General features: G+C 35.5%; 1 protein-coding gene across 5 annotated transcripts in view; it reads left to right on the forward strand.

The window, feature by feature from the left end:
• Window positions 1-13,530, forward strand: part of ERCC6L2 (ERCC excision repair 6 like 2) — a 141,306-nt gene that overhangs the window by 58,399 nt on the left and 69,377 nt on the right. For all 5 annotated transcript variants that reach the window (XM_074330256.1, XM_074330259.1, XM_019711982.2 and 2 more), the window contains 6 exons: window positions 3,257-3,450; window positions 6,091-6,252; window positions 6,669-6,876; window positions 10,495-10,635; window positions 11,642-11,755; window positions 12,052-12,171. In XM_074330256.1, coding sequence (XP_074186357.1) covers window positions 3,257-3,450; window positions 6,091-6,252; window positions 6,669-6,876; window positions 10,495-10,635; window positions 11,642-11,755; window positions 12,052-12,171 — 939 coding nt within the window. The remainder of the gene's footprint in view (window positions 1-3,256; window positions 3,451-6,090; window positions 6,253-6,668; window positions 6,877-10,494; window positions 10,636-11,641; window positions 11,756-12,051; window positions 12,172-13,530) is intronic.

Genomic DNA, 13,530 nt, shown 5'->3' on the forward strand with positions numbered 1-13,530 from the left:
TCTGACAAGGACTGCTTTGGCTGGAGGGTAAGGGCAGAAGTCCCACTTACATGAGTTCAAAAAAGAACAGGAGGAAAGTCAGTAGAGACAATAAGTTGATAACTCATGAGGATCATTGTTACCGGTATAAAGAAAGTAAAATAATGAGGGAAAGCTAGAGAGAGATGTAGGGTTAAAGAAGAGATGTTTTAGTATTGTTTTGTTTTTTAACTCTGGGAAATCCTAGAACATGTTTGCTTGTGGATAGATGTTGGCAATCAAAAAGGGAAAGTTAATCATGTGGGGAAGACTGTGGGTGATTTCTCCAGCATTGTCTTTAGGTTGGCAAGAAGTGGTAGGTGTGATGGTATATGTTCAAGGTTTGCCTTTAGATAAGAACATGGACAGTTCATCCATGGTAGCTGTGGGAGGGCAGAACATATGGGAGTAAATATAGGTAGGTTATTGATACACAGGCACACTTCACAGATATTGTGGGTTTGGTTCCAGACCACTGCAATAAAGTGAGTCATAATCTTTCTGCTGGTGGAAAGTCTTGCCTTTAATTTGTAAAAAAGCAACATCTGGGAAGCACACACACACACACACACACACACACACGCAAAACCCCAAAAACAAACACACAAAAAATGAGGTATGCCTATAAAGGTGAGAGGGATGAGGTTTTCTTCTCCTTCTTTCTTTCTCTTCTTCTGGTACCCCTATGATGAGAATGTTGGTACTTTTGATGTTGTCCCAGAGTCCCCTTAAACTATCCTTATTCTATTTATTTATTTATTTTTTGGATTTTTTTTTTCTTTTTGCTGTTCTGATTGGGTGTTTTCTGCTACTTTATCTTGTAAATTGCTGATTCAATCCTCTGCTTCATCTAATCTACTGTTGATTCCCTCTAATGTAGTCTTTATTTCAGTTATTGTTTTCATTTTTGATTAGTTCTTTTTTATGTTTTCTATCTCCATTTTTATGTTTCCTATCTTTCTGTTGAAGTTCTCTCTGAGATCACTAAGCATCCTTGTAACCAGCGTTTTGAACTCTGCATCTCGTAGATTGCTTGTCTCCATTTTGTTTAGTTCATTTTCTAGAGTTTTGTTCTCTTTTATTTGGGACATATTTCTTTGTCTCCCCCATTTTGGCTGCCTCCCTGTGTTTGTTTCTATGTATTAGGTAGGACTGCTATGTCTCCCAGTCTTACTAGAGTGGCCTTATCTACTAGGCGCATTGTGGGGCCCAGTGCAGTCTGCCTGATCACCTGAGCCGGGTGCTGCAGGTGTGTCTCTTGTGTGGGTTGTGTGTGTCCTCCTGTTGTAATTGAGTCTTGGTTGCTGTTTGCATGTCAGTGGGAGAGATTGACCCTTGGGGTTGATTGGCTGTGAAGACTGGCTGTGACTACAGTGGAGGAGCAGTGGTACAGGGGCTGACCCTACAGAGCAGGCTACACTTTAGCAGGGCTCTGGTGCCTGCCCAGTCTGCCCTTTGGGTGTCATATGTGGAGGCAGCTGGGTGGTGCTCTGTCTCAGTCTGAAGCCACCCACTGGGTGTGCTGGTCCTAGGGCCTGCTGGGAGGGGCCCCACAACAGGCCAAGTTTAACTGCAGCTTGTGTCCTGACTGGGGCCACCTGGCATGAGCCACAGAGCAAATGGCTGCCACCTGAACTGGCCTGAGAGGTGCCTGGGAGAGGCCAAGGCGTCAACCAAGGCTGGCTGCCCCCAATGCTGGGCTTGGGGCTGCTCAGCAAGAGGTACAGGACACACAGAAGTCAGATGCTGCTTGTTTTGGGTTTGTGAATCTTTGATAGATTTTAGGAAAGTCCACAGCATGAGCCAAGACAGGCTGTTTGTATAAAAAAGGCACTGGAAGTGGCCTGGGTGGGCCTGCAAGTTGGCTGGGGGTGGAGTCTCAAGGAATCATCAGAGCTGGGCAAACAGTGTTAGCCAGATTGATAGAGACTCTGATAGGGAGCCTGCCTGCAATGCATGCTGGGAGCAGGGAGGGCTCAACAAAAGAACAGTGGTTTCTGCCAGCACTGCTGTCTGAGAATAAGCTCCCCCTCCAGCCCTCATCCTGAAGCCAGACAATCCAGTCCCTCCCATATGTCCCTGGTGCTTTTCAAGCTGCTGCTCCAGTGCTGGAGTTCAGAGCCAGTGAGTCCATCAGTGAGTAAGTCTGTGCATAGACTCTTTAAGAGGAACACCTGGGACTCCAGCAGCCCTCCTTCTCACTCAGCCACAATCACCACTGGTTTTCACAGCTGTAAATCATAGGGTCTTCTCTTTCCCAACACTGGAACCCTGCTCTGGGGAGCCTGATATACCATGTTTCCCCGAAAATAAGAGTGGGTCTTATATTAATTTTTGCTCCAAAAGACGCATTAGGGCTTAGGTTCAGGGGATGTCATCCTGAAAAATCATGTTAGGGCTTATTTTCCGGTTAGGTCTTATTTTGGGGGAAACATGGTAGAGGTGTGACTCCTCGCTCCTCAGGAGTACCTCCACAGCCAAGATATCCATCCCAGTTTTTAACTGCCACATGCAGGTATGGGACCAGCCCATTCTGTGTCTCCTCCCCTCCTACCAGTCTACACGTGGCTTCTTCTGTACGTCCTTAGTCATAGGACTCCTGTTCAGCTGGACTTCAGAAAATTCTTAATTATGGTTGTTCTGTAGTTTGGTTGTAATTTTGATGTGGTCATTAGAGGATGTAAGCACAGCATTTACATATTCTGCCATTTTAACTAGAAATGGAGGTTTTCTTCTAGTTCCTTTGATTTTCCTATGAGTTTCCCAGGTCTTCAACTGACAGTATCTGAGAGAGGGGGAAAGGAAATGAAGTAGGAAAATGAAAACGCAAGAGCGCTCCAGGAGACCATATATTTCAAAAAAGATACCTGGCCTGCTTTGCATATTTATATTACCCACTTCTTGAAGTTGTTATTGGGATCCTGATTATACTGTTTTCTCTATTTTGGAAAATTACTTCTCTCTTATCTCTCAACTCCTTTCTGAGGGGGAAATAAAAAAAGAGCTGTTCCTTTGAGCAAGCTTAAGTATCTGTTTTGTCCTAATAAAAAACTAAGTAAACAATAAAGTTTCTTTTTAATCTTCTATGTCCAGATATATCCAATTTCTCAGTTGTATTTATTGTTTTTAACTGCAGTGCCAAAAATTAAAGAATAAGACTATTGATATTCTGGATTTCACTTTAGAGTTCATTTTCATTTTTTAAAAATATGTCAGAAAAATCTTTTTCTTCTTTTAGATGTTCTTAATAGTTGCTCCTCTTTCTGTCCTGTACAACTGGAAGGATGAATTGGACACCTGGGGTTATTTCAGAGTCACTATATTACATGGTAACAAGAAAGACAACGAACTGATTCGTGTAAAGCAGAGGAAATGTGAAATTGCTCTAACAACTTATGAAACACTGCGCTTATGTCTGGAGGAACTTAACAGGTAATGGCAGTAATGGGAATGATTACGTTAATATTCTGCTTACATCAATTATATTTATCCCTCTATACTGTGATTTTTTTTAAGCTCTAGATATTCTTTAGCATGACTTAATTTCATTTCAGAATTATTGGTATAGTCTATAATAATTAACTTATTTTCTAAGAAGGAAAAACTTGCATCAGATTTCCCACAGTTCCTCTATGACCTCTCCAAACAGTGCCTGTTAAAGAACGATAAGACTTGTTCTAAATACAACCTTTTATGCATATACCTCAAGATTAAGACAGTGATTTTCATGAGTGATTTTAATTATGCGAGTCTGTTGTGAATGTAGAAGGGCAAAAAATCCATATAACTATTGAGAACCACTGTTTCAATTTCCCTACATCCTTGTCAACACTTGATATTGTCAATCTTTTTTTATTATAGCTATTCAGATGGATTTGTAGTGGTATCTTGTGGTTTTAATTTGCATTTCTCTAATGACTAATGATGTTGAGAACCTTTTCATTGGCTTATTTGCTATTTGTATATCTTCACTGGTGAAATGTCTATTAAAACCTTTTGTCTAGATTTTGAATTGGATTGTTTTAGCTTGTGTTGAGTTGTAACAGTTTTTTATTTACTCTGTATACAAGTCCCTTACCAGGTAATTGAAACAGGGCCCGGTTGGGACCCCCATGAAAGAGGCCTCACCTCTCCCTGCCCTAGAGGTTAACAATTAATCAACCACCTCCTTGCAGTTTGAGCTTGGAATATCCCCTGGCCCAGTTTCTGAGCTTAGGACGCCCCTGTCCCAGTTCCCTGCTTTACGTAATCACCCTGAAACTCATGCTTGCTTACTAGTCACAATGCCCCCTGCCCCACCTCCATGCTTGCTGATTACAATCTTCATCGTAGCATTGTTTCCAGGTTACTGTCATCACTGCTCCTGAGTTGGTGACCACATCGGAGAGCCACATCACCAGAGGGGCGGCTCCATGCAGACCCCCAGAACCATCGCGTAGCCTCTGGGGGAATGCCCAGATTTTCCCTTAAATATCTCAGGCTAGTCTGAGAATGTTAAGGCAGTTTTTGGAGGTATTAACCCGCTGCCTTCTCACACCACCAGTGCTCTGATAATAAACGTTTACTCTATGACCCAATTCCTGTGTCGGTCTATTGGCTGAGTGGGGCAGGCAGCATGAGTCCCAGACTCGTTTGGCCTCTGGTTTCATTATGATTTGCAAATATTTTCTCCCGGTCTATGGCATATCTTTTCATTTTTTTAATGGTATCTTTGGTAGAGCAAGTTTTTAACTTTGATGAAATCCAACTTACCAATTTTTAAAAATTTTTACTAACAATGCTTTTGGTATCATTTCTAAGAAATGTATAATTAACCCAGAGTCACAAGATTTTTTTCCTATGTTTTATAGTTTTAGCTCTTATGTTTAATTCTGTGATGTATTTTGAGTTAATTTTTGCATACGGTGTGAAGTGTGAGGGCACAAAAAATACTTTTTCTCTCACCTTTTAAGTTCTTCTAGCGGGGCTAATAATCAAATGACATGAGACAGATTAATGGAGAAAATATCCAAAATTTATTATGGACATACATTCAGGGGTGCCATAACATGAAACCTGAAAATGCATTCAACAGTTGAGGTTTATACGTACATCATTTTGAATAAAGGAGAAGGAGGCAGGGGCCTGGGATTGGAAAGGGAAAATAGGCAATTTAAACATGTGGTAAACAAATTCTTGTTGGGCCAGTCAGAAAGAAGGGGACACAGAGTTTTGCCTGGATCCTCCCTGCCTATCACACTTGATTCATATGTGCAAAGGTGATGATGGACAAGGTGACTTTCCTAAGGTTCCCTTCCTGAAGCAGGTTTTTCTGTCTGAATTCCTTTAGGCAGGAAGGGGGAAAGTCAAAGATTCCTTCCAAGTCTTTTGTTTTTTAATAACCAGCTTAAAGTTAATATCCCAAAGGCATATTTTGGGGTAGCAAAACATTTGTTCCCCTCAAAGGTGAGGGCCTAAATTAATTTTCTTTCATAGTACTCTTACCTGGGCTTTTATTTATTAAATGTCTTATATTCAGTTCTTGATGAAGCTCGGATTCTTTGATTAGCCTGGATCCTGTGTCCTTGGGACTGTGCTTTCTGGTTCTTCAGTATTTTCCCCACTGCACATCTGAAATCAACCTTTTCCCCATGGGGTTCTGCTGCTTATGGGTGCTCATTGCTACTGGGTAATAGTCACTCTAAACCTTTTCAGCAAGCAGAGCTATACAATAAAAAATCATGAATTAATATTGATTGTGTTCATTCAAATTTAACATTGCATGTTTTGATTCATATATTTTATATTTATTTGTCTAGTTTATTAAATTTTTTTGGTAATTTTAGTAATGTTTAAATGAGGTTTTTTTTAATTCCACCATCACTAAACAGAATCTCTGTACCCTTTTATCTCTATGCGCATTTTACTTTCAGGGGCTGTCCATCCCTGTGACCATTTAACTAACTATGGAATCATCAAAGAGTAAAGGGAAAAAATAAAAAATTTTGGTAGAGAAAGCTGCTTTCTAAAAATTATATAGGCTAAGAAAGGAAAGTTTTCTCAACCTTGCCCCCTTTCTTTCTCACTTAATAGTTTGGAATGGTCAGCTGTCATTGTGGATGAAGCTCATAGAATCAAGAATCCAAAGGCCAGAGTAACAGAAGTTATGAAAGCTTTAAAATGCAATGTTCGCATTGGCCTCACTGGCACCATTCTTCAGAACAACATGAAAGAACTGTGGTGTGTTATGGACTGGTGAGTGAAAATAGTTTTTGTTTTTTTGAAAATTACTTAATGCATCTTCAATTTAATGTCACCTTGTTTGCTAATTTTTAGTTTCTTGGTGGGAAAAACACAATTATTTATCTATTTACAGAAGAGTTTGAGCCCAAACATAGTATGCAGAATAGAGTTCCATGAAACCTCTCTTGATATATAACTCTTGGTCCCTGAAGTAAATATCTGAACTAATTTACCAATTCTATCATCATCTTACAGTTATTTACTGAAACTGTCATAAAGAAAGAATGGTTTATTTGCTTGCCTTTTGTTATTGTTGTCATTAACAAATAAGTGCCTAGTAGATTTCTTAGAAGCAAAAAGAAAGCCAGTGTTTTTCTTTTTAGATGATTAAATAAAGCCCTAACATTTTTCTTATTGCCTTTGTGAAGGGCTGTGCCAGGACTTTTAGGTAGCAGGATCCAGTTCAAGAAGCAGTTTTCTGACCCAGTGGAACATGGTCAGAGACACACAGCAACAAAAAGAGAACTAGCTACTGGCCGAAAAGCCATGCAGAGACTTGCAAAAAAGATGTCTGGATGGTTTCTGAGGCGTACCAAGACTCTAATCAAGGATCAGTTGCCTAACAAGGAAGACCGGGTGAGAATTGCACGTATATATTATTAATTTCTTGTTGTGTTTTATTTTCTTCTGAAGAAAAAATTTACAATAGGAAATCTATCTCCTATGGTATTTTATCAATATAGTTTTTTACCTTTTACTCAGTGTGGGAAAAAAATGTTATATGCCAAATTTCAGAAAACATTAATTGATCCCAGTCATTTTCCTTACTTACTTTACTAACCTGTCAGCTAACAGATTTATTGTTAGTATGCATTAAGCTCATTTCTCTTATTTTAGAACAAAAATACTTTTGATATAATTCTTCCTCAATGAAGAAAGAAGAGCTTCTCTCCCTAAAGTGTTTTCTGTTTGTATTTTGTCCTTCCTACACTGTCTACTGTCTAAAATTCAGTATATACTTTGATACCTTAACTCTAGCAACAGGACCGAAGTATTAAAAGCTTTTTATTATTTTAGATTTGTCGCCTATAGAATGCTACTTGTTGTGATGACTAACCTAATTTTACAACTTTATAGGAAAATTACAGTGAAATTCCATTATGTGTTTAAGGAAATTTGAGGAGTTGACCTTAAGAGGATTTTTTTTTTTAATATAATGTTTCGCTTTTATAGTTTTTAATCTTATGGTTCTTCTAGCTCAGGCAATGGAGTGAAAAAGGTTCTATAAATTACTGTGAACTAAATCTAACTAATGTTGTCCTACATAAGGGCAATTCCATCAAATACTTTCCTGTCTTATAAATATCCTGTTGAAAGGAAAATATATGCAAGTTGGGGAAATTGATATAACATTTGACTATTGATCTGAAGCAAATATTATTATTTAACTGGAAAACTTCATGAACCTCCACTTTTTAAAAATGTTTTGTGCAATTTAATGTATATTGTTTAGTTGTCTGTCTAGTAGGTACAACAAATCATAAAAATAGGAAAAGAGAGTTACATGTAGAAGTTTAGTGGTTGGGCTCTGAAATCAAATACCATAGGTTTGAATTCTGGCTCCTCTATTCCTCTGCTTATGAATTTATGACCTTGAGCAATTTGCTAAGTCTCTCACACTTTGTTTTCTTTATCTGTATCAGGAGAATGATGATAACAGTGTCTGCCTCACATGGTTGCTCTGAAATGTGTGGCATATAAGAAGTGTTCAGTAGATGTTATTACATGTTTTAATAATATTGTGTTTCCCCGAAAATAAGACCTAACCAGACCATCAGCTCTAATGCGTCTTTTGGAGCAAAAATTAATATAAGACCCTGTCTTATGTTATATTATATAAGACCCGGTATTATACTGTATTGTATTATATTATATTATATTACGTTATATTATATTATACCCGGTATTATATTATATTATATCATATTATGTTATGTTATATTATATTATACTGAGTCTTATATTAAAATAAGACCAGGTCTTATATTAATTTTTGCTCCAAAAGACGCATTAGAGCTGATGGTCTGGCTAGGTCTTATTTTTGGGGAAACACGGTACCAACTCAACAATAAAATACTTAAGAATAGATTTAACCAAGGATGTAAAAAACCTATACACTGAAAACTGTAAGACATTAATGAAAGAAATTGAAGAAGACACAAATAAATGGAAAGATATTCCATGTTTGTAGATTGGAAGAATTAATATTGTTAAAATGTCCATCTACAAAAAGCCATCTATAAAGTCAATGAAATCCCTGTCAAAATTCAAAGGGCATTTTTCACAGAAATAAAAAGGAAACCCACTTCTGAGTATATATCCAAGGAAATGAAATTACTACTGTAGAGATATCTGAATTCACATGTTCATTGCTGTAATATTCACAGCGGTGAAGACATGGAAACATCTTAAGAGTCTGTTGACAGATTAATGGATAAAAAAATGTGATTGTAGATATAGGAATAAATATAATGGAATGTTATTCAGCCATAAAAAAGAAGGAAATTTGTCATTTGTGACAACATAGATGGATCTTGAAGGCATTACGTTAAGTGAAATAAGTCAGACAAAGACAAGTACTGTATGATTGTACTTGTATGTGGAATATTTTTTTTAAAAAGCTGCACTCATAGAAACAAAGAGTAGAATTGTGGTTGCCAGGGGCTCAGTGGCAGAGGGAATGGAGAGGTATTGGTTAAGGGTACAAACTTCCAGTTATAAGATGAATAATGGGGACCTAATGTATAGCATGGTGACTATAGTTAACAATACTGTATTGTATACGTGAAAGTTCCTGAGAGAATAGATCTTAGAAGTTCTCACCACAAAAAAATAAAAAAATGCCATTATGTAAAGTGATGGATATATTAACTAACCTTATTGTTATGGTAATAATTTTACAATGTATATGTTTGAAATTATCTCGTTGTACACCTTAAAGTTATACAATGTTACATGTCAATTATATCTCAATAAAGCTGGGAAAAATGATAATAATTCAAAATTCCCTCCATACCTTAATCACTGACCCCCATCTTCTATATTCCCTTTTTATTCTTATATGTACTTTTGTGTTCAAGTATAGTCAAGATATAGCTAATATTGTATGTATTTTTTTTTAATCTAGCATAGTTTTATATAGACTTCCCTGTATTTGCTCGGATGCACAACTTTGTCCTTTTTTGAGCAATATTATTTTGTTGTAGTGAATATGTATATATATATATATATATATATATATATACACATTATTATACATATTATACATATTATATATATTATACATAATATATATATTATTTTGTTGTAGTGTATATGTATATATATACATATACATATTATATATATTATACATAATATATATATTATTTTGTTGTAGTGTATATGTATATATATACATATACATATATATATTTATAAATAGATGGCTTTTCCCTATTATTCACATTCCTCAAAGTCCTATTATGAGTATATTTAGTTTTATGTCCCTAGCTTTATACAGCTATCTTAGAAGAATTTTACCAATTTCCAGTGCTACTGGAAATACAAGGTAAAATGTATCCCCCATAACTTATGGCATTATTTTATCATATTTTCTTATCTTTTTGAATTTGGGCAGAAAATAGCAACTTGTAATTGCTTTTATGTATATTTACTTAATGCTTATCATTACTAATTTTAGGAGTTATAACAAGATATTAAATATAAATACTTTATCTTGGTTTCAGTAATATGAAGTTTGGGGTATTTTTCTCTTTTCCAAGTAATTCAGTAATTATAATTCGTACCATTGTTCTAAAATCTTCCATTTTTTCCTTATCTAGTTTTTTATTTGACCTAAATTTTAATTATTTGTTTGCATAATAGACTAATAATTTGGAATCCTGAAAAGACCCACAATTTTTGAGAAATATATAAGGAAATCACATAACTTGTTTTTTATATTTTATTCCTTTAAATTAAAAAAACAAGCAATGTGATTTATTTTACTATAAAGCTATAATTTGTATAGCTTTGGGTAGGTTGTTGGCATAGACTATAGGAGACTTGGGAGAAACAGTCATAATGATGTATCTATAGAATAAATTAGCTTATGAGTAATTTTCACTGTTACATTCTATGAAATCTGATGTGTGTTGTGATTATTAATGCTATAAAAAAATACTAAAAATAACCTTGTAATTTTCTTGGCAGATGGTGTATTGTTCTCTGACAGATTTTCAGAAAGCTGTCTATCAGACAGTATTAGAAACAGAAGACGTGACTTTGATACTTCAATCCTCTGATCCTTGTACCTGCAGCAGTGGCCAAAAAAGGAGGAATTGTTGTTACAAGGCAAGCATTTCAGTATGATATCTTTACTATCTTGTTTTGATTACACTGTACTCTATTCTATTGTCAGAGTAAGTAGTAGATAAAGTAACTTTTCCTCAGACAGTTCTTTAACTTTAGAAGGCATAAAAAGAAATAATAGAAAGGGATAGCTTTAAAAAATATTTGTCAATTCAAAATATTTTTCCACATCAAATAGTAATCATAGTTAAATACAGCACTCAAATATCTTCAAAAAACTAGTTTTTGAAAGTAGCTTCAATTTGATATCCTCCATTCAACTTTATAGGGAAGTATCCCACTTTCATCTTGAGACTTCATTCATTGTCAGGAAGTCTCTCATTATTCACTAAGAGTAAACTTACTTACTCTTTCATAGCAGGCTGAAAATATTATTCTGATATGAGATGTAGTATTATTTTAACAGAAACTATATGCACTATAGTAAATATTTTATTTAGAAACAAATATTCTTTTTTTCTTTTACCTTATATCTACATTTCCTGCCCTTTTTTAACCTCTATTTTGTTATCAAGTTATGTTCACATAACTTGATACATAGTGGGACCCTAAATAAATATTTATCTAGATCGATATTTATTCTGTCATTTATTTTGCTGTTTTTAACCACTTCACTTTTTTTTGTAATAGCCCAGGTTCCTAGGAAACCTTGGAATGTAAGTGAGAGGAGTTTTATTACCAGGAACCTCTATGACAGCACTTCTATCACTGTGTACCATGATGATAAATGTTGTTTCTGGAATGAGGACTTTCTCCCCTCTTTTATTAAAAACATCACTGTATTATGGTTCACCAACAGTATGATTCCACATTAGCGATTCATGGATATTTAGTATAAACTGTTGACTATCATTTTCTCAGAATGTATTATGCCAATAATAACCTGATAATAAATATTATTGTAAGTGATATGTTTTGTGATGTAAGTAGTTACATAGCCATATTAGTCCCTTGCTTATTTTTATTTTCTGTATTTTTCTGGTTACAGACCAATTCACGTGGTGAAACAGTGAAAACCTTGTATTTCAGTTACCTTGCTGTCCTTCAGAAGGTAGCTAACCACATCGCATTACTGCAGGCTGCGAGTACCTCCAAACAACAGGTTTGGGTTGGCTTTTAAAATCTTTTTGTGGTGCTACTTGGTAGAAATATTTTATATTTAGTATAAATTTCTTAAGCAAATACCCTTAAGTTATTTTTATATGAAATTTAAGAGGAAACTTACTTGCTCATTTTTTAATTTAGGTGTAAAAGAAATATACACCCTTAAGTTTTTAATCAAAGTGAGAAAATTTAAGCTTAGATTAAAATAATTTATTTATAAAATTTTATTTTCAATTTATACGGGTTTAAATGTGTGAAGTTGATATTTCTTTTCTTCTACCTCTTCTCCTTAAGGAAACACTGATCAAAAGGATATGTGATCAGGTATTTTCCAGATTCCCAGATTTTGTGCAGAAAAGCAAAGATGCAGCCTTTCAAACACTTTCTGACCCAAAATACAGTGGAAAAATGAAGGTAAGTGCTGTTCTTCCAGGTCACATGCACAGAAGGATGATATATAAAATATTTATCAAGTGGTATGAGAGGGACACCAACTAATCAGAACAGATGCCCCATCATTCAGATGAGATTGTGGCCAGAGACAACTGGTATAGTTGTATCTGCATTTAGAAGCTCACTATGAACTCTACACCCAGTAGATTCTCAGTTAGAAGTACATCAAATATGCTTTAAACTTTCCTAGTGATGTATTGGATTCATGCACTCTTAAAAATGTCTGGTGTTGCCACATGTGTAATAATTTGTCTTCAAATGTTTAGGAGCTAATTTACCATAAATATAAATGCTAATGCCAAATAGGAAGGTGAAGATAGGTAGGAGCTTAGAATTAGAGAGAGAGACGAACTTCTGGAAGAGTTTTCTCTGAGTTCTCTGTAGGTGCTGCTCTTGGTGATCTGTTACTGAAGGAGTGGTGGGAAAAGTAAGACTAGGTTCTCCAGCTATGACCCAGGCCTTTGGCCATTGCTTGTCACAGCTGCATGAAATGCTGACAGCTTCTAGCCTATTTGTAGCAGAATTTGTTTAACCCCTTAATAACTACCGAGAATCTTTATTTATGGATTCAAAGATTTCTACAGAACTATTCCCAACTTCATGTATTAATTAAGAAAAACTATGCTGTTTTCTTTTGGCAGAAAATAAATAAATAAATATAAAGGAAGTAATATGAAGTAGTTTTTTTTTTCTTTAAAATCCTGGAAATATTTTTAGGAGTTAATCTACGTAAGCTCACCATAGTTTCATTTGCTGGGACCTCAAAATTTAATGATATACAATGAAAGCTAGGACAATTTCTCACAATTAAAAACTTGTGAGTATATATATTTTTAATAGAGATATAATTAACATATAACATTGTATTACTTTAGGTATACAACATAATTATTTGATATATATGTGCGAGGGGTGATTAAACAATGATCAAACAATACAGTGAATGTTTAAATTTTAAAAATGTGTTACAGTAAAAGATACATTGCTATTAACCCTCCTCAAAAATACTCCCACTCGCTTCGAACACACTTATCCCGTTGTTCTTGCCACTTTCTAAGCAGTTCTAGAAGTCCTCTTTCATGAGTGTCTTTAGTTGCACTGTCATGGCTGCCTCAATGTCCTGAATCATTTTTACTTTGTGAAAGAGCCAGAAGTCACACAGTGCCAGATCCGGTGAATAAGGTGGTTGAGGGCACACCGTAATGTTTTTACTAGACAGAAATTGCCGTACCAGAAGCGATGTGTGACAGGGAGTGTTGTCATGATAGAGGATGACTTACAGCATGCTTTAAAACACACTTCTCTCAACTGTAGCTCACA

Source organism: Rhinolophus sinicus, linkage group LG04 (genome assembly GCF_036562045.2).
Source record: "Rhinolophus sinicus isolate RSC01 linkage group LG04, ASM3656204v1, whole genome shotgun sequence".
Classification (NCBI taxonomy): domain Eukaryota; kingdom Metazoa; phylum Chordata; class Mammalia; order Chiroptera; family Rhinolophidae; genus Rhinolophus; species Rhinolophus sinicus.